This window comes from Mesoplodon mirus (assembly GCF_964341445.2).
Source record: "Mesoplodon mirus genome assembly, chromosome: 16".
In the NCBI taxonomy this organism is placed as follows: domain Eukaryota; kingdom Metazoa; phylum Chordata; class Mammalia; order Artiodactyla; family Ziphiidae; genus Mesoplodon; species Mesoplodon mirus.
The window spans coordinates 15,113,958-15,140,913 of record NC_138992.1 but is presented as its reverse complement, the minus strand read 5'-3'; the positions used below and the strand labels follow the sequence as shown (position 1 = coordinate 15,140,913).

The 26,956-nt window shown below is 41.4% G+C and overlaps 1 protein-coding gene across 1 annotated transcript in view; it reads left to right on the top strand.

Moving 5' to 3' along the window:
* The window catches only part of FER1L6 (fer-1 like family member 6), a gene marked incomplete at its 5' end in the record, with an annotated part of 157,026 nt that extends 138,777 nt beyond the window's left edge, over positions 1-18,249 (top strand). The window contains 6 exons of the mRNA XM_082601582.1: positions 1,716-1,804; positions 2,267-2,365; positions 4,455-4,696; positions 6,213-6,376; positions 16,559-16,659; positions 18,026-18,249. Coding sequence (XP_082457708.1) covers positions 1,716-1,804; positions 2,267-2,365; positions 4,455-4,696; positions 6,213-6,376; positions 16,559-16,659; positions 18,026-18,212 — 882 coding nt within the window. The 3' untranslated portion in view covers positions 18,213-18,249. The remainder of the gene's footprint in view (positions 1-1,715; positions 1,805-2,266; positions 2,366-4,454; positions 4,697-6,212; positions 6,377-16,558; positions 16,660-18,025) is intronic.
* Positions 18,250-26,956: the final 8,707 nt, after the last annotated feature.

Genomic DNA, 26,956 nt, shown 5'->3' with positions numbered 1-26,956 from the left:
TCCGCCTGCCGATGCAGGGGACACGGGTTCGTGCCCCAGTCCAGGAGGATCCCACATGCTGCGGAGCGGCTGGGCCCGTGAGCCATGGCCGCTGGGCCTGCGCGTCCAGAGCCTGTGCTCCACAACGGGAGAGGCCACAACAGTGAGAGGCCCGTGTACCGAAAAAAAAAAAAAAAAAGCTGATACAAGGGGCACACACCACGATTTTCCTAGGCAAACCAGTGTGAGTGTCACCTCACGCTTATTTCTTAATACAGCCTCACGATGAAATTATTATAATCCTTACTTTTAAGATGAAGAAATTGAGGTTCAGAGAGTTTAAGTAACTTGCTCAAAGTTACTCAGCTGGTGATAAGCAGAGGCGGGATGTAACCCAGGCAGCGTGAGTCCCTAGCTCTGTCCCAGCTCTGGACTCACTCGCTGTGTAGTCTGGGCAAAGCACGTGGGCTTGACTATAATGGGGCAGGAACTCCCACACTGCTATCCCAGCAATGCTGGGGTATAAACCTCGTGATAGCATGTGTGAGGGCGTGTCTTGAAAGGATAAACTTTTATCAGATGTAGAAACTTATGACTATTTCCTAAGATTTACTACCAGATGTTTGACATCTTTTGGTTACTGGTATCCTTCATTTTGCCTGTCAGATGTAGCTTCTTGGTTAACGGTGAATGTTAATGTCTTTTTAGAGACCTAGGAATATAATCCTCCATTGAATTGGTTCTTCTCTTCCCGAATGCTAACTCTTTGCTTACATTGCCCCTTCCCCTGGAAATCCTCTTTTTTTTTTTCCTAGCCAAAGCCCCTCTTTCACCCAAATCCTACAAATCCTTCCCACTCTGTTGGAAGCCCCACTTACTTCATATAAAATCTCCCCTGACCATCCCAGCCCTTGTTGATCACTCACCTTCTTGCCTGAGCTGACGGAGCAATTAGCATGCATACAACAGAGCTGAATATGGAATCCATTGGACTTTCTCCCCACCTGGGCTCTCACATCCCTTGCAACAGGGTACATTTTGATGTATGGAGTTCAAAGCAATGGATGGAAGGCCCTGTTCTGCCACTAATTAGCCACGGGACTTCAGATAATTTCTTTGACTTCTCTGAACCTTAGTTTTTTTATGTGTAGCACAGAAACATGGCTGGGGGGTGAGCACTGATGGAGATAATGGATGTTAAGGTACATTGGAAGCAATGAAGCATGATTCTTCTGACATAGTATTATCTTCGTAATCCTTAGGGGTTGGTAAGAAGAGCAGGGTCTCTAGAGTCAGCAGACAAGGGTTGAATCCAGACTCTGCTACATGTTGCCTGTGTAAACATGGGCAGGACATTTTCTCATCTGCAAAGTAGGAATAATAACATCTACCTAGTGGAGATATTGGAAGAATTAATGAGACAATGCTTTTCAAGTACCTAGCACTGCGTCTACCACATAGTAGGTGCGCAGTAAGGTTTTGCTTCCCCTTCCCCTTCTCTTGATGTACGCTCCTCTTGATATATGTTCTAATTTTTAACAAAAATATAAGTTCTGTCTTTGTCAACAAATACTCTGAATATAATATGAATAATATCCTTATTATATTACATTATATTATATTATATGTTCCTAATATCCATTACTAGTAAAGGGATCTGTTAAAACCGTGAATGGTCAGTGTCCATGTGATAATGCCCCCCCCCAAAAAAATCTAAAGGATGTCTTCTTAACAAGGGCCGCCTGCAGATGTGGGTGGACATGTTTCCCAAAGATATGCCTCAGCCTGGACCTCCTGTTGACATTTCACCAAGGAAACCCAAAGGGTAAGTAACCTGCAGCCCCACCTTCAAGGAAAGAGACCAAGGTCTTAGACTAAAGGATCATGTCATTTGATCTGGTGTCTGACACATTACATTAATCAGCTGACACCTGATAATCATGCCTCACTTTCCACTCGGCCAAGTACAGCAGGGGGTGAGTGGTGGTGATAATAGTAGTGGTGGGAGTTGAAATGGTGGCCTCTGTTTTATGGTAGGAGCCCCTGAGTTTCAACATTCTGAAAAATGTCGGTTAATGGAAGGAGGATCTGCTCAGAGAAATTCATGTTCTTGGTGATTCCAGCTGGGACACTTGGTTTTGATGGAACGAAGACCTTAAGTCTTGACATTTTTGAACTTGGTAAAATTGAGGAAGCTTATAGACTCAAAGCAGTACCAGAATCACATAGACACCAATTGACTCAGCTTCCAAGGTCTTCAACCTAAGGCTGCCTTCCCTTATCCCAGGTATGAATTGAGAGTGACCATCTGGAACACGGAAGATGTCATTTTAGAGGATGAGAATATCTTCACAGGACAAAAATCAAGTGATATTTATGTTAAAGGGTAAGATCACCAGCAAACTCCATACCCCCTTTCCTTCTCCTCTTCACCTCTTTAACCCCTAACCAAACTATGCCTCGTGGAAGATATTCTATGCACATCTCACAAAAGGAGTCCATCTTACTCACCTTGTTAGATAAGGTCACTTTCTTTGTCAAATATTTGCCTTATTTGGTCATTTTGCTAAGAATGATTATCCCATGAAATATTTTTGTGAGGAAGTCTTATTATATAAACGTCTCTTTCAGTTAAATATTGGATGCCTAAACTTTTTGAATGACATTCAAAATACCTTTACACCAGAAGGAAGTAGAGAGCTGTAGTGCTATTGATGAAAGATTAAGTGTTAAGAAGATTATAAGCCTAATACAAAAGCTAAACTTTATACCTTCCCATTTGCTAGTTTTAGCAACCTAGGACTCAGGAAACTAAATATTTTGTATCTCTCTCTTACATCGTGGCTATAACACAAATGTCTTTGTAGGTTTCCTTTTCACCCCTAATCAGGGAGGGAGATGAAGTTGTAGAGAATCAGAAACAATGTGACTTAAACATGTACCCTCAGATAAAACTCATGTCAGAAACAGTAAATTCATCTCAGCCTTGTTTTGGTATCTCTTTGTCTTCCCCCAACAAGAAACCCCCTTCCTCATTGACACTCCCATTTCTAGTACACTATTAAGTCTTGTTCATTTTACTCCCCAAATAGCTGTCAGCACTGTCCATTCTCTTCATCTCACCACATCACCATCATCATCTTTTCCTCCATCATTTCCTGCCTGGGTCACTGAAATACCAATACTATCTGAATTGGTCTCTTCCTATTCAGTCTTGCCTCCAATAATCTGTTGTCTATCGTTGAAACATGAGTTATCTTTTCAAAGCACAATCTGAGCACATCAGTCCTGTACTTAAAACCCTTTAATGACATCCTATGTTCTCTTGACAAAGATCTAAATCCCTCATATGTCCTAAAATATCACACATGACTAGACTTTGCCTATGTCTCCAGACTCATCTCACTGGATCAATACTCCCCCTTACCTTCTGCTCTCTAGTCACACTGAGCTTCTTCCCCTTTTTAGAATGCGTCCTCACCTCTTCTTCCACAGGGCCTTTGCACATCCCTCACTGATGACTTTTGCCATCCCACCCATCTCCCTCTATCCTCTTCCCTCCATGACTGTAGCTCCGTGAAGGCAAGACCCATCCCTGTTTGCTCCCTATCACTCCCCTAGCATCTAGCTCACTCCTTGCATCATAAGAGATACCACACATATATTGGTTGACTGAGCACCATCTTTAGCTAAATAATTGTGCCCATACCCCAGTGGTACCACTCCTCTGGAAATAGAACCCTGCCCCAGGGTGGGTTGAGGTGGAGAGAGGGATGTCTGCTTTCAGAAAGCAAGTGGTTTGGCATTATCAATTAGTTTGAATTAAAAGTACCTTTTTTCTCAAGAATTAGTTAGCTGTGGATAAAGTACTAGGGGAAAATGTATTCATTGTAGCTTACTTTATACTTGGCATGGAGGAGAAAGACCAGATAATACTAAGAGGAAATAACATAATAGATCATTTGGAGTACACAAAGCACTGTACATATACTATCTCATATAAGTCCTCTGAATTTCTATGAACTAGATATTGTCATTGCTTCCATTTTCCAGATGAAACAAAGGCACAGAGAGGTTAGATAATTTACCTATGTAATGTAGCAATGTAATGTAGTGGGTGCAGAAATGGTACATGTTATAAAGAGGTCACCCAAGGCAAGAGGAAACTCAGATTACACTTTCATTTTACATTTCCTGACTTCTCCCTTTTTACTGAGTGTAGCTTCAGATCTACCCAAGAACTGAAGACAATTCCCCAACCTGACTTAGACCGAGAGTCTTGTTTCAGTTTCCGACCCTTTGATCCCTATTTATCTCTTTCGGATTCAATGGAAACTTTCATCTAAATCTAACTATATCATAATTTTAAAACCATGGATCTGTGACCACAATGAAACTAGTTAAATCACTCTTGATTATACTGATGCCTAAATAATGGGCTCTGAGTGTTTAATTCTTTTTCTGTCTTTATTCAGGTGGTTAAAGGGTTTGGAAGATGACAAGCAGGAAACAGACGTGCATTACAACTCTCTGACTGGAGAGGGGAACTTCAACTGGCGCTTTCTATTTCCATTTCAGTATCTCCCAGCGGAGAAGCAAATGGTCATTACCAAGAGGGAGAACATCTTTTCCTTAGAGAAGATGGAGTGTAAGACGCCAGCTGTGTTGGTGCTTCAGGTTTGGGATTTTGAAAGGCTATCTTCAGATGATTTTCTGGGTAAGCCAGTGGCTTCATCAAGCTCATATTAATGTTGAGGGTTTTGTCCTAGCTTTTGGAGAACTTAGTCTGAGTTAGCTCCAGGGATAGTAATTTCAATGCTGTTTAATAATTTTGATAGCAAAATTTTGAAACACTCCAAATAGCCCTTAATAGGGGATTGACTCAATAAGTTACAGTACATCCCTATGGTGGAAGATACATATTCAAACAGACTAAAATTGACCTTTGCTTTACTACCAAGAAGCTATTAAGTTTTGAGCTAATTACTGGTTTCCTCTGTACCTCAGTTTTCCTCATTTGTAAAATGGGGATAATAATATTACAACCTCAGAGGGGAGCTGTAAATGTAATAATATAATTTAAAAATGAAGTACAGTGCTTCATACATAGTAAGCATTCAATAAGTGATACCCCTGCAGCCATTAAAATATTAGAATATTTAATGAGTTGGATAGTTGTGCAGGGTGCATTAAGTGAAAAAAAAGTGTATAGGAAAAAATCCCCTTTCAGTAAAAAATATGTTTATTTTTATAGGAGAAAGAGATAGTCAGAGATAGCCAAAGAGACAGAAAGACTGATATAAGGATATGAACTAATAAGTAGGACAGTCGTCAACTTTTGGGAGGTGGAAAAATAATAGAAAAAAAGATTTCTATTTTTTGCTAATGTGCACGCTCTAAATGTTCACAGTTAACATATATCACTTTCGAAATAAGGAAAGGTTATTAAGGAGAGAGAAATATAACATTTTCGTGGCATTATCTTACTCTGGCTTATATTCACTCATTGAAAATACATTGTTGAAAACTAGTGAATACAACAGAAAAGAAGCAGACTCACAGGTGACAGAGAACAAACTAGTGGTTACCAGTGGGGAGAAGGACGGGGAGAGAGGCAAGATAGGGGTGGGGAGAGGGAGGTACAAACTATTGGGTGTCAGATAGGCTCAAGGAGGTATTGTACAACACAGGGAATACAGCCACTATTTTGTAATAACTGTAAATGGAAAGTAACATTTAAAATGTATAAAACATTTTTAAAAAGAGAAAACATTGTTGAGAGCCCACAAAGGTACTGGAGAGTAGCTACCAAGACAGTAAGACTTAGTCCCCAACCTGCAGATTAGTGGGCTCAGAGACAGAGGTATGGTCGGGGGAGGAGGTTCTTACAGGCTATCTGTGCTAAGGCAGGGAACAGCTCAAAGGCTAGACACGTAATCCAGATCACGCTCAGGGAGCAGAGAAGCAGTCCAACAGATGACACCGGAAACTAAGGCTTGAAAGTTACATATGGTAGCTCTGCCCTGGTCTTCTACCTGCTGCCATATTACTAATGCTTTAAATGCACCAAACACGTGTTGGCCATATTTGTGCTCTCAATATCTGGCACATGCTGTGGATCCCTTGTGGTCCTGACTGAATGACCAGCGAGTGGATGGATGAATGAGTGGGTGAATGAGGATGATGAAGGATTTTCAAGCCCTTCTATAACTGTTAAGGGCATCTCTTCACAGGCTCCCTGGAAATGAACCTCAATAGTTTTCCCCGAGCAGCTAAGTCTGCCAAAGACTGCGATCTCACCAGGTTTGAAAATGCAAGTGAGGAGAGCAAGATTTCCATATTCCAGCAAAAGCGTGTGCGGGGCTGGTGGCCTTTCACTAAAAGCAAAGAACTCGCGGTAAGTGACAGCTGTAGGAGATGGGGTGAGGGTGGGGCAGGCAGGGGACCTCATATTATTTAAATGAGTCATTTTGTAAACTTCAAGTCAAGTGCCCTAAAATGACATGGAGCCCTTTAGGGCAAAGTTTCTGTTGAGAAGCGAGAATTTTGAAAAACTTATAAATGCATTGTGCCTTCCATAGTTCAACATGCTTGATTTACTAGTGATCTATGTCAAGCTGGGTTTCTATCTTCTTGCCTTGAGCATATGCCCCGGCATTAGTTTTTTTTCAACATTTCTTGAAATTATGCATAAAGTCCTGACTAATGTACAATTTTAATACAACTGCTTCATCCCTTCACCCTCAAAACGTGAAACTCCATTTAAAAAGTGATCCATCCTTTTAAAACTTGCTCGAGAGGATGCTGGCAGAAAGGAGAGCCATTTACCCCTGTCCTTGCCTAGGCCACTTGGTCCATACGGTGTGACACATGCTGTAGGAACTCGGACCTTTCACAAATAGTAGGAAGAAAGCTTCTCTTGCCCTTTCTTTCAGCCCCCTCATCACTCCCCTGTAAGGTAGGGTGGAGGACTTAAGCGCTCAGTGAAGGTGAGAAAAGGGACCGGGCCAGCATAGGGGGCCTATGTGCACTGCTGTCCTCCTCTTGGGGCGAGCGTGTTCTCCCCTCTGTTCCTAGTGCCCAGCGGCAAAAGCAAACGCAAGTCAGGACCTTTCAGGTAGCAGGTCTGCATAGAGACCAATTGCTCACTCTCTCTCTGTGCTACGGGCTCAATGGGTACAAGACAAGGATTTCTTTGAACTTAACTGGGAGCTGCTGACCTGACTCCATGGTGTCTAGTTTTAGTATGTTTTCTAGGAGCTTTCTCTTCCCTCCATTCTCAATTCAGTCCCATCTGGTGAGACTGGATCAAAAGAACAAGGATCCAAGCAGGCTCCTTCCTTCCAGTCTCCTCAAGTATGCGTTGAGGTTTTACTACGTGGCAGCCTCTGTACTCCGTTCCAGGTTTCACGGCTTAGCACATAGTAGATGCTCAATCAGTGACTTGATTGATGAACGGATGAGTTTAGAAATGAAGTAAGCATGGCCTGTACTGTCAACCAGCTCAGAGTCCAGTGAGGACAGAGGTATCAACAGTACAGTCTGCATGAAATAGTCAAAGTGAAAATGACACAGGGAAGGAAGAGGGGAGGGGAGGAGCTAATCCCCTCTGAGGACATTGAGGGGTCAAGCAGGGCAGAGCACGAATTTTTCAAGAACAAGGAATGATGAAAGCCCTTTTCTAGATGAAGAAAAGGAGGATGTCTACTCCAAGTAGAGGAACCATGATGAGTGCAGCCTGGAGTCATGAAATAGCCCCATGGGGACAGCTAACTGCCCACTGGTCAGAGTTGTCAGAATGTAATATGAGGTCAGGAAATGGGGAATGCTAAGTCCTGAAATCCAAATTCTTATCTTTTGACATAATTCCTTTTCCTATGAAACAAACGGCAGTGATTATGTGTGTATTACATAATGGCCATCATCTATTATATTTTTATAGCCCTGCAGAGTTTGCCAAATATGTTCAGATCCCTTCTGTTATTTATTTGATCCTAATCGACTCTTTATTTTCCATGTAATTTATTTCTTCATTTCATTCAACAAATATTTATTGAGCATCTATTAAAGGATAGGTCCTGAGAATAATATAGTCCAATGTCAAAGACAGACACACAAGGGTAAATAGATGAACACACAAATGCACAGTGAGTCACCCACAGGCACACCAAGAAAGCAAATTCTTCTCTTTTTTTTTTTAAGAGAAAAAAGTGAATTTTATTTGAGCCAAACTGAGGATTACAGTGTGAGAAACAGACCTCAGCTCAGGAAGCTCTGAGAATTGCTCTGCCTAGCAAATTCTTAAAACAAGGGCTGGGAAGTGCTGAGTTAAGGCATATCCAAGGCAGATATTTCCACTCCATACAGCGGTTAGAGACCTTTCTGTGACTGTGAACCTTTATAGTTGAGACCTAAAGAATGAGAAGTAGTGAGCCCTAGGGAAAAATATGGAAGTGCATTTGTCACCAAGCAAACACCACAGGCAAAGGCCCTGAGGTGAGAATGAGTTCAGTGCATAGGAGGAACTAAAATACAAACAAGCAAAAACCTCACACAATTGGAGCAGGGTGAAGAGAGGTGATGCCAGTGAAGTGGAGAGGAAACCAGAGCTGGATCATGCAGCTCTCAGACGCCATGTTGAAGAGTTTATGGATTTCGGTCTCAGATCAACAGGAAGCCAACAAATGGTTTCCATCAGGGAGGTGAGGGGATCTGATTCACACAGGAAACAGTCCCTCACTGCAATGGGGACAATGGGTGGGAGAGGGTCACAAGTGGAGAAAGAGAAGTAGGCAGAGATGTAGGAAGAAAATGAGGAAAATGTGCTGAGACATAAACCCAGAGAGGAGAGAGTCTTTTGCGGACAGTTAGGTCTTTGTGTCAAATGCTCCTGGGTGGTTGCATAAGAAGCAGAGAAGTGTCAATTGGGTTTAACAGCGTGGAGGTCACTGGTGACCTTTTATTTATTTATTTATTAAAATTAATTAATTTCTAACTGAAGTACAGTTGATATACAATATTATATGTTACAGGTGTACAATATAGTGATTCACAGTTCTTAAAGGTTATATTCCATTTACAGTTATTATAAAATATTGGCTATATTCCCCATGTTGTACAATATATCCTTGTAGCTTATTTCATACATAATAATTTGTACCTCTCCTGGTAACCTTTTTAAAAAGCAGTGTTGTGAAAGTTCATAGCAACATTATTCATAATAGCCCCAAAGTGGAACCATCCAAATGTCCATCAACTGATGAATGGATAAACAAAATGTGGTATGTTAACCGAAATTTCAGAAACAGAGACCTTATTGAAGTAAAGAGGTGCTTATTTGGGGTTTGTTAGGACCATAGCCCGGGAGACACAGATTCAAGAAGCATTTGAATTGTGTTCTGTTGGACTACAAAATGGGGGATGCTTATAAAGCAAAACGGGGCAAGGTTACACAGGTTGTTTGTCAAGAACTAGGATTGGAGCTGGCAAGAAGTAAGGGCGCTTATTAAACAAGAACTGGTTGGGGTTCAAAATGATTACATTGTTGCAAAAGGGTTGGTAAAACTTTGAAACTACAAGGTTTCAGGGAGCAGCTGCTAGCAGATACTGTTTTGAAGATGGCCAGTAGTGTCCTAGAATTTGATACAGTTCAGAAAATTCAAGTTCCCAGTGATTTAGGAACAGGTCTGCAACTGCATCCACAATGGTCACCTGGCTCCATTTTGTTATTTATTTATTTATTTAGCTGCACTGTGCAACACGTGGGGGATCTTTGCTCTCCGACCAGGGATCAAAGCCGGGCCCCCTGCATTGGAAACACCGAGTCTTAACCATTGGACCACCAGGGAGGTCCCACCTGGCTCCATTTTGAATGCCTGAACCATAGTTACTTCATTTTGATTTTTTTTTTTTCTGGTACGCGGGCCTCTCACTGTTGTGGCCTCTCCCGTTGCAGAGCACAGGTTCCAGACGCGCAGGCTCAGCAGCCATGGCTCACGGGCCCAGCCGCTCCGCGGCTTGTGAGATCCTCCTGAACCGGGGCATGAACCCGTGTCCCCTGCATTGGCAGGCAGACTCTCAACCACTGCGCCACCAGGGAAGCCCTCCATTTTGATTTTTAAATGGCTTTAATTATGTCATCAGGTATATCCATACAGTGGAATAGAATTCAGCCATAAAAAAGAATAAAGTGCTGATAGATGCTCCAACAATAGACTGCTAGTTATTTCTCCTGCAAAAACTGGGTTATTTGGGGTTAACAAAGAATTGCAATTTGAGGTCTGCAACCATGGCTAGCCATGTGCGAGTCCCCAGCAAAATTGAAAAGAACTCTTTTATAGAGGGGGAAAGGAAGTTGGGAGTGCTATAGTTAACGGAGTCCATGGCTTTTCACTGACTGAGCCATGACTGTCTCTCATTGGCTGAGCTCTTGCCAGGTGAGAAGAGAAAGTCTTTCTTATTCCTATTAGGCTCTGCTATCAGCATAGGGCATGAGAGCTCCCCTTTCTGGTCTCTCAACTCTATTTTAATTGAGGTTTCTGTTTATTAATTTTCACAGTTTCCATGTCTATAAAATGAGTAGTTTGGACTGGGTGCCTCCAAGGTGCATTTCCAGCAAAGACATTCTCTAATTCCAACTCTGCATGAATTCCCCTCCCGTGCCTTGAAGCTAGCAGTCAGAACATCATAGTCCTCTTATTCCAATTATCAGCAGCCAGGAGGGATTTGTTTATGGGCACTGCCACCTGCCAGGCTTATTTTTAAAGCTTCTTATCTGTACCACCAAGCAGTGTAATTTAGACATTTGGATCACACAGCTCCTAGTGTGGAATATGGATAGTAAGTGAAAAACAGCTCCAAGTGGAATTGCAAAAGAATGGGTACCCTTTGGAGAAGGAAAGGGAATATGTATTGAACATGTGCTTCATGAAACACATTGCATTATGCATTTTATATGCATTATCCTACTAAAGGCAACCTTCAAAGAAATCACTCCTTTAGAAGATGGAGATCAGGAAGTTTCTTTTACAGGTTAATCTCACAAGTCTACAGTTAGGTAGCCCAGGTAAGTCCCAAGAGCATAACAACTAAAACTACCTCCAGTTTAGTGTGAAAAAGAGTTGTCAGCATTTACTATGGCCACGTACACTAGCAGCTAAAAGTTCAATGATCAGTAAGACACATTTCTGCCATCCAGAATTTCACAGCTTAGCTGAGGCAGCTGGTAGACAAGACAAATCATCTAAATAGTATGTGGCAAATTCAGATTCTCCAGGAGCGGAGGAGGGGAGGTATTTTCACGTGAAGATCATTTTTTTTTTTTTTTTTTTTTTTTTTTTTGCTGTACGCGGGCCTCTCACCGCTGTGGCCTCTCCCGTTGCGGAGCACAGGCTCCGGACACACAGGCTCCGCGGCCATGGCTCGCGGGCCCAGCCGCTCCGCGGCATGTGGGATCCTCCGGGATCGGGGCACGAACCCATGTCCCCTGCATCGGCAGGCGGACTCTCAACCACTGCGCCACCAGGGAAGCCCAAGTGAAGATCATTTTTAAGACAAAGTATATTATATGCATTTATAGGAAATTTGAAAGACACAAAAATGTGGAAAGGAAGAAATAGCACCCATATGCACGTCACCCAAACAAAACCATTGCTAACATTTTGGTTATTCCCAATATGCATACATTTTGGTTAATTTTATATAATAGTGATCATTCTATGTTAAAAATAATGCCTTGTTCATTTTGCTCTATTCAGTGTTACAATGAGCACTCCCCTACATTTTATTATGAATATTATTCTTTGTATTCTCAAAATAGAAATGCTACAGTTAAATCATGTGTTTTTTCCTCAGCATACATGCATTAAAAAAATTTAAGCATGCAGGAAGTTGAAAGAATAGGACAATGATCAGCCATATACCCACCACCTAGATTTAATACTTGTAGACATTTTGATATATTTATTTTGTCTGTATATGTGAATATATGGATATAGTATATGCTCACACACACACACACACACACACACTGGCTGAACCATTTAAGAGTAAGTTGTAGACATTCTGACACTTTACCCCTAAAGACTTCCTATGCATCTCCTGAGAATATGGATATCCTCCTACACAACATCTCATTGTGAAAAATAGGACAATTTGAACATCCAAAAGAATAATGACTATGCTTTGTGCATTAAAGGTTTATCTGAGTTTTGAATTATTTCCTTAATTAGCTACCCAGAAATGGAATTCACAGGTCCAGAGTATGACTATATACTGTAATGCACATACACTCACACATACATATATATGTGTGCAGATACATATATGTGTGTGTGTATACATATTTATATGTATATGTATGTATATGTGTATATTCCTCTTCCTAAAGGATTTACCAGTACACATTTCAACCATTAATGTATGCGAATGCCTCATCTCATATGAGTGACAGTTGTGTTTAATAAGCAATAATTATTGCTGAAGAAGGCATGTCCAACCTGAACACAATCACTTCTCAGCCTCCCCCAGCGCTCACCCTCCAGGCCCAGTGAAGTTTGAAGCCCATAAACAATGGATGTGATACAACAAATCTAGTCTCTTTAGGACCTTTCCTTGTCATTTTCTTCCATCCATAGATGTCATTAGGTTAATAGATAGTCTCTCACTGTCCATTTTTTCTAGCTCTGATTTAAAATTACATTTGGAGGATATTATTAGCTTAAGACCTCTACCTGGTACTTGGTTGAATACGGATGATTGAAGTAGGACGTGGAACCCTCTGTGTGGAGAGACATGGAAGGAGGAGCAGCGTTTATCGGACGATGTCCCCTGCTGCCTCTGCGATACCAGAGAAATGCTTTGTGACCACCCAGGCAGGGCAGTGAAGCGGGGACAAGGCTCTTCATGATATTTACTGACAACTGCTATGCCTAGGGCAGAATTTTCATATTCTCTGCCTCCTTTTTTTTCTTTGCTTTTTTTTTCCTGTATGAATATGCATCCTTGGGACTTCTCTGGGAGTTTTCTGAATGCGCAGAATATATTTCTCGTGAAATTATGCGTTTCTGTCCATAAAATAGTGTTGAAGTTAACAACTATGATTTTTTAAGTGTTTACTATTCACCAGGCACTGGGTTGAGCACTTTATAAGTGTTGTATCATTTATTTTTCAAAGCAATCTGATGGAGTACATGCTATTAACATCCCAGATCAGTGAGACTCAAAGAGGGCATGTAACTCACTCAAGGTCACACAGCTAGTAACTGGTAGAGCACGATTTCAGATGCCAATTTGTCTGCACCAAATTGTACCCACTCAATTCCTGTGCTATGCTATGCTATACTATTCCTTAAGCTACCCAAGGCAAGTCGTTAGATGAAAGTCAAAAACAGGTTCTTTTTAAAGCCAATTTATTAAAATATAATATACTTACATACAGAAACGGGTAATATACATTACAGAAGAGTGTGCCAATCATGAATTTTCACGCACTGAACACTCCTGTCGGCACCTAGATGAAGAAGCAGAACCTCTCCAGTGACCCAGACCCCTCCTGCCCCTGTCCTGACCACTCTCCTGACCTCAAACCTCATCATTTGATCATGTCTATTTCCTTCTTTAGCTAAATGAAATCACACATCCTGTATTCTTTTGTGTTTGGCTTCTTTTGTGCAGCAATGTTTCTATATAGCAAGTGTGTTTTCCAACATTTTATTTGAAACATCAAAAATACATTCTAATGCTGGAGCCATGGCAATGACTGTGAGGCCCCTCTTGAACATTTCAGAAAAGGTATATTGACTCACTGTTAAATAAATAGGCTGCTTCTTTTTTTTCCACAAAAAGGGGCCACTTGGACACATAAAATAGCAGAGGATGGGACTTGGTATCAGAGGACCTGGGTACAAATCTTAGTTTTATAACACAAGTTAGCAAACATCATCAAGCCTTCGTTTCCTGGGCTGTAAAATGGGAATAAAAATGTCATTTGTTTTGCTAGGCTGTCAGATAGTTTAAATGGAATAATGTCTTCACATACCACCATGCAAGTTATACAGCACGATGGCTGAGCTTATTGTTAGGCAATGAAGACACCGATGATCCTTTCACTCTCGTCCTAACTTGTTCTCTGTTGATTTTTGTCCTCTCTTCCAAACATTTTGAAGCCCAGCAATTGGTTAGTGACTCTTAAACTCTACCAAGTATAGAGGAGTTGGATGAGGCTCCCAGCGTATAAATATATTGCTCAGTGGCGCTCAGATCATCTCTGAAAAACATCCGGAAATAAACCCTTTTGGCAGATTGGAAGCCCCTCTGCCATGAGTTCTGGGCTGGCTTCTTGGGTTTCTTCCAGCCATGAAATCTTGCAGGGGCACCATGGGCTCTAACTCTGCCTTTCATGAAACCTAGAAGTTAGAGCCAAGTTGCTTTAAAGAGCCTCTGGCCATGTGATAGATGAGCAAACTAAGACCCAAGAAGACAAATGCTTTTAGGTGGCAATGATGAAGACAGTCATAGAATCATCTCATGTTAGAGCTGGGAAGGTCCTCATAAAACTTCTAGTCCAATTATCTGGCATTTGGGAGGCAGCCTGCTATAATGGAAAGAGCATGGTTTTGGAATCTTACAGACCTTGGTTCAAATTCCAGTTGGTTAACTTATTGCCTGTGTGACCTTGGGAAAGTTATTTGACTTTTACGGCGTCATTTCTCTATCAATATAAAGGAGACCTACTTTGTTAGTCACTGTAATAAATAGATGATAGATAGATAGATAGATAGATAGATAGATAGATAGATAGATAGATGATAGATAAAAAGAACAAACCTGGGACAAAACAGGCATTCAATAAAGCATTGCAATTACAGTTAGAGTTATATTACTATTGCTCTACTGTTGATAGATGTGATAGAATGGATAGAAGCTTTATATTCTTTCTTTCCTGGCTTTCAAATACTTCCTGAGTGCCTTATGTGCAAGTCATTGCTGATGGAGCCAAAATTTCTCAGTAGGATCGAGAGAGTACATATACACATATTTTAAAGGAATATTTCTGGATCATAGGAATTTAATGCCTTCTGAGTTGGGTCATGGTACTAGTCTAAAGAATGGATGAGACCACCTAGATTTGAACTCATGGCTTCACTTGTAATAAAAGCCCACTGTGCTTCTTTACTAATTCAGACAGCCATGACTCCGCCTCTCTTCTCCAGCTTCAAACTCACCCCAAATACTCTACTTTTCGCTAATTTCTCCCACGATTACATTTTCATGGCTGCCAGCAACTAAACTTGCTTGTTAAGAAACCTTGGCATGGGATACCCTGGTGGCACAGTGGTTGAGAGTCCGCCTGGACACGGGTTCGTGCCCCGGTCCGGGAAGACCCCACATGCTGCTGAGCGGCTGGGCCCGTGAGCCATGGCCACTGAGCCTGCATATCCAGAGCCTGTGCTCTGCAACGGGAGAGGCCACAACAATGAGAGGCCCGCGTACTGCAAAAAAAAAAAAAAAAAAAGAAAAAAGCCCTGGCTTTTTCAGAGAGTATAGGTAAATTAACACAAGACCATTGGTTCATCAGAATTTTAGACCTTTCTACTGGGGTAGGAAATCAACCATGCCTCTGAAGTCAGGTAATGCCCCATCCACATGGGATTCAGAAAGACAAGCTTTAACAGCAATCATAGGGGCTAAAATACTTTGGTGATGCTGCAGTCTCCAGCCACGTCTGTGTCCCTCCTATCACCTTGAATCTTGATCCACAAAACCAAAGGAGGCAGGAGAGAGGGTCCCCTCCACCAAGAATGGGAGCTCCAGGAGATCAAGGGTCCTATTTTTCTTAATCATTAAGTCCCCAGGGCCTAGAACAGTGCCTGGCATACAGAGGGTCCCCAAAAGTAATGAATGAACAAGAAAGAATGACTCCTACCTTTTGCAGACATCCTGTCTCATCCTCTGATAACCCAAGACTTAGATCTCTGCCACTATCTTTGGCACAATGCTCTGGAGTAGCATATGACTCATAATTTTCAAACCAAAGAGGGAAGAGAAGGGGAGAGAGAGTGCTAGAATAAAAGGATAATTCTAAAACACTTAGAGGGGACAACAAAAACAAGGAAGGATGACAGAAAAGCCTTTTGGCAAATGTAGGTCCATACCCTCCCATCTCCTCTTGAGAGTCATTGACAGAGAAGAAAGAGGGTAGTAGATTCAAAAGGGTTCTGCCACTCAAGTAATTAGTCCCCCTTTTAATTCTTCCTTTCTGTAATTCATATTACTTCTGCAGATATTAAATGATTACAAGTGAAATAGTCCATGTGACTGAGCCTATGTGTGTCCATGCGTACATGTGGGACCCCCTCTTCTCACAAAACTCAAGAGTAACGTCGTTCCAGGGCTTTTATAGTCCGTCATAAAAATGGCTTCTCCCAGGATCAAAAAGATAGTATTTCCTCAAATTAAAGCAGCAGGAGAGTCAAAATCCTTCCTGACATTCTCCCACATGATAACACTTCTTCTAGAAGGTCGGTGTTGTCCCCAGAAGTTCTTTGTGACTAGAAACTGAGAGTTTGTCTTTGTGCAGGGCAAGCTTGAAGCTGAGTTCCACCTCGTTACGGCAGAAGAAGCTGAGAAAAATCCTGTTGGAAAAGCCCGAAAGGAGCCAGAGCCCCTGGCCAAGCCCAAGTGAGTGAAGTCACGGGGTGGGGATGGGGACATCAGAAATGGGAAAGACCCTCTGAGGTCCCCATATCAGAGGATGAAAACATTTCTCCAGAGCATCCTGCTGGGAGAAGTGAGAAGGAGTTAATAAGTACCATCCAATCAGTGTAGCTTTTTGTTTCTATAATTGAAAAATATTCCAAAAACATTATAGAGTGTTTGGCAAATGGACAGGACACTTTTCCATAGAACTACCACATAAGCACTTCCAGAATAATTTCATATATTTTTTTCTACTATTTTTTTCATGGGAATATAAGTTTCACATGAATTTTTTCTACGATTTCTCTAATTATGCATACAAAATTATCTTCAGATTTCACTTATCTTTTGCTGAAAAATTTTGCTTTGTTGCCATAGTTGTCATAATTGGGATTTTTAATTGGCTGTGGAATAGTCCATAGACTTGATACCCATAATTGAGTTGGTTGCCACCCCATAACTGGATGTTTAATTTACTTCTACCTTTTTTCCATTATTATAATATGATAAAAATATTTCCCCTTTATAAATTATTACCTTAAAATAAATTTCCAGAAGTAGAATTACTAGCAGCAAGTGTTACCCTATTCAATTGAAACCATGGTTATATATCAATTAAAAAGTAAACATATATAGATATGAAATGTGTACACAAAATACTCTTTCAAATTGTATTTGTCCTACCCCTCCCTGGACTCCAAGTGTCTCACGATGAGTAGGTGGTCCCTTCTCTGTACCTATCTTTCATCTATCATAGTGTTAGGAACATAACTGGTGCTTCATTAATTCAAAATTATTTATTAAACTCCTACAATGTACACCTAGTAAAAAAAAAAACACTTTGAAGAACACCAAAAAAATATAAGATATAAACTCTGCCTTCCAGAAGCTTTCAGTCTGTTTAGAGAGAACACACAGGTTCATAAAACAGTCATCAGAGTGTGGAAGACATATGTTAGGTTCAAAAAGTGGGTAAGTCAAGCCATGAGTGAGGTAGGAATTCAGAATGAGGGGAATTATTGTGGACTGGGGTAGTCAGGAAGGGCTTCATGGAAGAGGTAGGGCTTGAGCTGGTCAGGGTGGGACAGACAGAGGGCCCTCAGTTCTCTGGCTGGGTCCTAACCAAACTATTGCCCTCCTCCAGACCAACTTTTAAAATGATGAGGAATCATAATCACCCAAAATGTTAGCTTGCTTCTGCTTCAAGGCAACATGGTCTTCTCCCATTCTCGGGCCTCTCTTTGTGGGTCCCTGGAAATTGGGAGTCAGAAATCCTTCCTGAGGTCTTGAGACTCCTATGTGTTGACAACATGGCCCCTTCCCTGATCTTCTCTTGCTTCCTTCTCAGCCGCCCAGACACCTCCTTCTCCTGGTTTGTGACCCCCTTCAAGTGCCTGTACCACCTCATCTGGAGGAATTACAAGAAGTACATCATCATCGGTTTCATTCTGATCATCCTCATCATCTTCCTGGTCCTCTTCATCTATACCTTGCCAGGAGCCATCAGCCAAAGGATCGTTATGGGCTCGTCGTAGGGGGTCATGGAGGACCCAGACCTTCCCTTTCTACTACTTCTCTCTTCTTCCTCATCTGTAAATGTATAAGAATGTATGCTCTGTGCAGGCACTGTGCCGGCTGCTAAGAGGATAAACCCAGAGGGCCCAAGAGCCACTCCCTCTGTCTAAGGACAGATCAGCTCTTCTTGGAGGAGATGGGAGAGGAATAGTCCTGCCCTACCCCAACCCTTGCCACTACCTCTCCAATTTAAAAACCTTAAGTCATGGTTTTGTCCATGGGCAGGATGAAATAATGGCTCCTTTACCCCATAGTAATCAATGGAGACCTCAGATTGACTTAGGAAAATCTTTTCTAGAGCACTAAGTAAGGAATGTGTTTCATGGATGAGGTTTAGGAGGAAGCACAACATACATGTATGGTGACGTTGAAAAGGAAAAGAACAGCATTACTTTAGGACAGATTTGGAAGGAAGGTATTATACTTTCTTCTGGATTCTGGGCAGTAAAACGACAAGTCAGGTCAACAAAACAATGCACAATGTTCAAATCCACAATAAATACAAGCTAAAAATGGAAAATTCTTCTAAGTTAAATAGAGCTCATCAAATTTACTTTTATGTCAAACGATGTTGGAATGCTGAAAAGCCTTTAGCAAAAGTGTTTGAAACACTTTCAGATCAGATGGTGTCATAAGAAATGTGCAAGAAGAAGGGGTAAGCAAGAATAATTGAGGAATCAGCTCTGTCTGGTGTTCTACACAGAGGTTATCACTCGTGGCCTGTCCTGTGTATAAAAAATACATTAAAATAATGTTCTGGGCCTAATTGTGCAGCCCTGACCCTAAAGATATTACGCTTAAGAATTAAAAAGATTTTGAAGCAGAAAACCCATTTCCCAAGAAGTTGTCATGAGTCCCTACTTGTGTTCTTAAATGGGATTAATTTAAATCTATTCATTTGCCTGATTAGAGTTGTTCTTGCTGCTTAAATTTGATTCAGAGTAGTTTTGTTTTGTTTTGTTTTGTTTGCGGTATGCGGGCCTCTCACTGTTGTGGCCTCTCCCATTGCGGAGCACAGGCTCCAGACGCGCAGGCTCAGTGGCCATGGCTCATGGGCCCAGCCGCTCCGCAGCATGTGGGATCCTCCCGGACCGGGGCACGAACACGTGTCCCCTGCATCGGCAGGCGGACTCTCAACCACTGCACCACCAGGGAAGCCCCTGTTTTGTTTTTTTAACAACATTTGAATCTTTCCTCCCAAACCAACTAAGCAAAACATAATTAATACCAGCAACAACACCAAGCAACTCACAGGATATGATATCCAATTCTGTGTCTCCAGTAGTTGAAACAGTTGGTGCCTTCTTGCTCTTTTCCCTCAAAAATACACATAAATGGAAATTGGGATTGACTTCACAGCTGGGGAATTTATTCATTCAATAGCTAATTATTGAGTTCCATCCTGTTCCAATTGCTGTGATTAACTCTAGGGACTCAAAAGTACACAGATAAACTAAATCTTTGCTCTAAAGGAGCATAGGGTTTGATAGAAGATATTAATCAAATAATAACACAGATAAATACAGACTGATGGATCAAATAGGGGCAAAGTACTGGGAGCAGAAAGACCATCTTAAGGAGGACCCGTAGCCAGTCTGGCAGTCAGGAAGGCTTTCTAGGGAAGTAATGACTGAAGAGAGATAAAAGATAAGGAAGAAAGATGGAGAGGAAGAAGGGCACTCTAAACAGAGGAAAATAGCATGTGCAAAGGCCCTGAGGCGGGAGGGAGTGAGGCACATGAAGGGGTCTAAAAGACGGTGGGTACCAAGTGAGAGGCAAAGGACACTGAGATGGGGCTGGAAAGTCATCTAAGGGCCCCACACCCTTAAGGGCTTCTGTCTTCATTTTAAGGGCAGTGGATAGCAAAGGATTTTTAAGCAGTAGAAAAGAATGACTAGATTTTTATTCCACGTGGAGAACAGATTGTAGGTACTGCAGTCCTTCCCACAAGAGAGGATGATTATTTTCACTCAGTAATTGTGGCAGAGGAGGGATCAGAGATGATCTCTCTAAGGCTCCAGGGTGGTCTAATGGGGAATTGGGGGTCTAGTATTGACTCTACTCTATACAAGCTGTGTGACCTAAGGCAGCTAACTTCACATCTCTAATCTATACTTTCCTTGTCTATCACATAAGGAAATTCATATATACTGTGATGAAAAGACCATGGCATATTCTGGGGCAAAGTGAGCATTGATGGGTCTGTAGCATTGAGTGGGATGGACTGTACTCAGAGTCAGATTATGAACGGCTTTGAATGCCAAGCCAAGAAGGTTGGACTTTATGCAGCAGAAAGTGGGGGCCCCTGGAAGAATTTAAACAGAGAAGTGGCAAGAACCAGTCTAGGTATTGGAGAAGTTGCTCTGCCTGCAGTGCATGATGGATTGATGAAGATGAGATCCAGAGGCCAGGGACATTTTAGGAAGCAGTCGTCAAAACCCTGGTGGGAGATGAGGACCTGTGTCAGGGCCACAGCCATGGAGATGGAGAGGAAGAGCAGATTCTGGAACATTGGTGAGGTTCCCCAACCTTCACCTCCATCTTTGGCACCCAAGATGCCTGCCAGAGAGGACAGGGAAATTTGAATCCTGGCTGTGTCATTTCTACCTGGGCAGGTCACAATCTCTGAGTCTTAATTTTTTCATCTGAAAAAAAGGAATTATTACCTACTTGGCAAGAGTCGTGTAGATCGTAGAAAAAGTATGTAAAATGTGTAGCTTGTGCCTGGCATGAAGCCAGTCCTCGAAGGATAGTAGCTACTGTCATAAGTATCATTTCTACAGGTGGAATCGGCAGTATGTGGAGTCTAGTTGTATCTAGAAGTGAGGCAAGATGATCAGACGTATGTTTTAGAAATGTTCTGGCACATGGACTAAGAAACTTTCAACCAATAATACTCCCAAGTGTATTTACTTTGTATTGATTCTGTAACAGACTACAACGAGCCCAGTGGATTAAAACAACACAAATTTATCATACAGTTCTGCATACCTTCCCTCCTGGAAGCCCTAGGGGAGGATCTGTTTCTTTGCCTTTTCCAGTTTCTAGAGGCTGCCTGCATTCCTTGGCTTGTGGCCCCTTCCTCCATCTTCAAAGCCAGCAAGTTTACATCCCTCTGTGCCTTTCTTTTGTAGTCACACTCTGACTATAGCCAGAAATGTTCTTGCTTTCAAGGACCCAAGTGAGTACATTGGACCCACCCAGATAATCCTGGATAATCTCCCTACCTCAAGTCCCTTAACTTAATCACATCTGCAAAAACCCTATTGCCATGTAAAGTAACATATGCACAGGTTCTGGGGATTAGGACATGGAATTTTTTAGCAGAGGGAAGCATTACTCTGTCTACTACATCGAATATCACCCCAGCATTTTAATTCAGCCCAATTTGAAAGCCACTTCAGCAGAGCTTTGGAAGTCGGTGGGATGATTATGGTGTATGAAGTAAGGAAGCTCCACAGACGCTTTTCTCTCTGGAACAAGATGTTTCCATTTGTTGTTCAGCCTCTCAAGCAACAATTGACTCAGGAAAAAAAGGAAGGATCCTTCAGTCCTTCCCTGACTCATTAAAATCCTCTCAAGCATAATGGATGAGGTGTGTTCGGAGCTGGTTATGAAAGGACTCTGCCACTTCCTCTCACATTTCTGCCTCAGGAGTTTCCAAATAAGCCTCTTAAATTCAGCTTTCCTTTAACACAGCAGTAGTTCCTTCCAATTCAGGAGAAAACCTGTGTCTCTCCTCTCCCTAGTTTATAAAGGGCAATCTGAGAAAAGAGCACACTCTTATTTTTCACTGAATTGTTGTACTAGTGGAAAGAAAAATGGGCTTTGGAGACTGAGATAAAAGCACTGAAACTTGGGTGTAGACACCAGCTGTGTGACCTTGAGCAAGTTACTCAACAACTGTGAATCCTATCTTTCTGATGTAAAATGAAGCTAATACCCATCTTAGGATTGCCTGTGTTTGGGCATTTGTGGTTGTGGGTAGTGGACCTCTACTGGGGATAGAGGTCGAGGATTATAAAATGTCTAATATACTGTCTTCTATGTCATAGTATCCAAATTAGTGAGAGCTTATTATTTAAGTAACAAACAACTAATGTTTGCTGTGTGCTGTTATAGATTACAAACTAATACATGTATCTTCTCACTGATTCTCTCAACAGCCTCACATTGTAGACACGGAAACAGCTGCAGGGACTTCCAAGCTCGCCCAGCTCATTTGTAACAGATATAAGATCCAAGCCCAGACTCCTCCCTCCTGCCGCATGCCCTGCCCCTGCCCTCCTGCTCTCTCCTTTATAAGTGGCTGCCTAATGATTGATTTAATGTGGGTGGGGCCGCCTACAGTCAGAAAATTCCTCAGAGATTTTTTAAGGTCCATCCATGTCCTAGGGGTTCATCCAGCTCCCCTAAAACCTTTCAAGTATCTTATACACAACAGTGTGGATGCATGTTTGACCCTCTCTTTTTACTTGAACCACTGCGTTTGATGGTTAGAGAATGTAGTTGGCATCTCTCATCCATGCTCTCCCCAGATCTTTTCAATTTTCTTTTCTCATTTTGCCACTTCTTATAGTAGAAATCCCCCCACCCTAGTGCAGAAAACAACTTCTGGAGTGCAAACATTTAACTGAGCTCTTTATAAATCAGGCATAGAACTCATAGAACTTAGATTTGGAAATTATGTGAAGAAACAGGCAGGGTAGAGGCACTCAACCATCCCAGAAACTGCTAGCTACTTACCAAATATGTATTTTCTCTTTCCTGCTTGGTAACAGAAGGTAAATACTTTACCAGAGATGTGATTTGCAAATATTTTCTCTGTGTGGCTTGCTTTTTCACTCCGTTGATAGTGTCTTTTGACACACAAATTTTTAAAATTTTGATGAAGTCCAATTTGTCTATCATTTCTTTTGTTGCCTGTGCCTTTGATGTTATATTGAAGAAATCATTATCAATGTCATGAAACTTTTATCTTACATTTTCTTCTAAGAGTTTTACAGTTTTAGTTCTTATGTTTAGGACTCTGAAACATTCTGAATTAATTTTTGTATATGGTGTTAGGTAAGGGTCCAACTTCATTCTTTTGCATGTGGATCGTCAGTTTTCCCAGCACCATTTGTTGAAAACCTCACTTGTTAAGTGTTTCTCTGTGCTTCCTTAATACATAGTACTGACAGTGGCAGCTTTTTGTTGCAGCTGGAATGCTAGATGTTTTCATAGATAATCCATATGATGGATTCCTCTTTAATCCATGTGAAAGAATGAAGTGAGTACACGGAAAGAACGAAGTGAGTACACTGAAAGAATGAAGTGAGTACACTGAAAGAGTGAAGTGAGTACACTGAAAGAACGAAGTGAGTACACTGAAAGAGTGAAGTGAGTACACTGAAAGAGTGAAGTGAGTACACTGAAAGAGTGAAGTGAGTACACTGAAAGAATGAAGTGAGTACACGGAAAGAATGAAGTGAGTACACTGAAAGAATGAAGTGAGTACACTGAAAGAGTGAAGTGAGTACACTGAAAGAACGAAGTGAGTACACTGAAAGAGTGAAGTGAGTACACTGAAAGAGTGAAGTGAGTACACGGAAAGAATGAAGTGAGTACACTGAAAGAATGAAGTGAGTACATTGAAAGAATGAAGTGAGTACACTGAAAGAGTGAAGTGAGTACATTGAAAGAATGAAGTGAGTACACGGAAAGAGTGAAGTGAGTACACTGAAAGAGTGAAGGGAGTACACTGAAAGAATGAAGTGAGTACACTGAAAGAGTGAAGTGAGTACATTGAAAGAGTGAAGTGAGTACACGGAAAGAATGAAGTGAGTACACTGAAAGAGTGAAGGGAGTACACTGAAAGAGTGAAGTGAGTACACTGACAGAATGAAGTGAGTACACTGAAAGAATGAAGTGAGTACACTGAAAGAGTGAAGTGAGTACACTGAAAGAATGAAGTGAGTACATTGAAAGAATGAAGTGAGTACACGGAAAGAATGAAGTGAGTACACTGAAAGAATGAAGTGAGTACATTGAAAGAATGAAGTGAGTACACAGAAAGAATGAAGTGAGTACACTGAAAGAATGAAGTGAGTACACTGAAAGAGTGAAGTGAGTACACTGAAAGAACGAAGTGAGTACACTGAAAGAGTGAAGTGAGTACACTGAAAGAGTGAAGTGAGTACACGGAAAGAATGAAGTGAGTACATTGAAAGAGTGAAGTGAGTACACTGAAAGAGTGAAGTGAGTACACGGAAAGAATGAAGTGAGTACACTGAAAGAATGAAGTGAGTACATTGAAAGAATGAAGTGAGTACATTGAAAGAGTGAAGTGAGTACACTGAAAGAGTGAAGGGAGTACACTGAAAGAATGAAGTGAGCACACTGAAAGAATGAAGTGAGTACACTGAAAGAATGAAGTGAGTACATTGAAAGAATGAAGTGAGTACACTGAAAGAGTGAAGGGAGTACACTGAAAGAGTGAAGTGAGTACACGGAAAGAATGAAGTGAGTACACTGAAAGAATGAAGTGAGTACACTGAAAGAGTGAAGTGAGTACACTGAAAGAATGAAGTGAGTACACTGAAAGAGTGAAGTGAGTACATTGAAAGAGTGAAGTGAGTACACGGAAAGAATGAAGTGAGTACACTGAAAGAGTGAAGGGAGTACACTGAAAGAGTGAAGTGAGTACACTGACAGAATGAAGTGAGTACACTGAAAGAATGAAGTGAGTACACTGAAAGAGTGAAGTGAGTACACTGAAAGAATGAAGTGAGTACACTGAAAGAGTGAAGTGAGTACACTGACAGAATGAAGTGAGTACACGGAAAGAGTGAAGTGAGTACACTGAAAGAGTGAAGTGAGTACACTGAAAGAATGAAGTGAGTACACTGAAAGAGTGAAGGGAGTACACTGAAAGAATGAAGTGAGTACACTGAAAGAGTGAAGTGAGTACACAGAAAGAGTGAAGTGAGTACACGGAAAGAGTGAAGTGAGTACACTGAAAGAATGAAGTGAGCACACTGAAAGAGTGAAGTGAGTACACAGAAAGAGTGAAGTGAGTACACGGAAAGAGTGAAGTGAGTACACTGAAAGAATGAAGTGAGCACACTGAAAGAGTGAAGTGAGTACACTGAAAGAATGAAGTGAGTACACGGAAAGAGTGAAGTGAGTACACTGAAAGAATGAAGTGAGTACACGGAAAGAATGAAGTGAGTACACTGAAAGAGTGAAGTGAGTACACGGAAAGAGTGAAGTGAGTACACTGAAAGAATGAAGTGAGTACACGGAAAGAACGAAGTGAGTACACTGAAAGAGTGAAGTGAGTACACTGAAAGAGTGAAGGGAGTACACTGAAAGAGTGAAGTGAGTATACTGAAAGAGTGAAGGGAGTACACTGAAAGAGTGAAGGGAGTACACTGAAAGAGTGAAGTGAGTACATTGAAAGAATGAAGTGAGTACACTGAAAGAATGAAGTGAGTACATTGAAAGAATGAAGTGAGTACACTGAAAGAATGAAGTGAGTACATTGAAAGAATGAAGTGAGTACATTGAAAGAATGAAGTGAGTACACTGGGCCCACCCAGATAATCCAGGATGATCTCGCACCTCAAGGTCCTTAACTTAATCACATCTGCAAAGACCCTATTGCCACGTAAAGTAACATATGCACAGGTTCTTTAATCCATATGATGACCCTATGAAGAGTCTATGATCAAGATAGCCTAGGATATATTATAGTAGCAAACAACCTCCCACATCTCAGGTTGATCTTAATAATTTTTCTCACTCACAGATTTGGCTTTGGGTCTGAACAACCCTCCACATGTTGCCCAGGATCCTAGGCTACTTTGGTCATATGGACCCTCCATATCAACACTAACTCCACAATATGCGGCCAGGAAAACAGGGCAATGAGACTCCAACACTGCCTTCCATAAGAAGTAACATATGACACTGCCACTCACACCTCATTGGCCAAAATGAGTCACGTGGACATGCCCAACTTCAAAGGAGCAGGGAACTATAATCCCCCCACCCTGTACTCAGAGGCAGAGGAGAACCAGATGTTGGTGAATAGTAGTAATGCTTTCCACATTTGGGTATGATTATTTGCAATTTACAGATCAAAAAATTAGGACCCCATAGCTAATTACAATGAAATTCTGTTTGGTTTTAAACAATCTTCTCTCCTTATTCCCAGTTTTTTTTTTTTTAACCTGCAATTAGAGATGTCAACACATATGTAGGACACAGGGACTTTGCTGGGGAGTCTGGTGCTATTTTATTCTAAACCAGGTGTCTGCCTGGGAAATCTTAACCATGGCTTTAGAAATTCGGCAGATTTCTATAGCACTAGAATTACAGATGTGGATGATGTCATGAGTAACTACTAGAAGGTCAACACATGTGGTGGTGTTTTTGACGTTGTTTTCACTCCTTCTAATACACAGAAGAGAGAATTTCTGCTGGCTGCATAATTACATTATAATATACTGGATATAGACTATGTTCTCCCTAAAGAATTATCTAATTTTCTGCCTGTACCAGTCTTTGTGACATTTATGATGATTTAATGAAACTGTTTGCTAACTGTAAGCCAAGTGATTTTCAATAAAACAACACGATTCAGATTGTGGTGAATCATTTTTACGGCTTTCCTGAGCTCCTTCACCAGATCAATTACAGCTCCTAAGATTCCACCTGG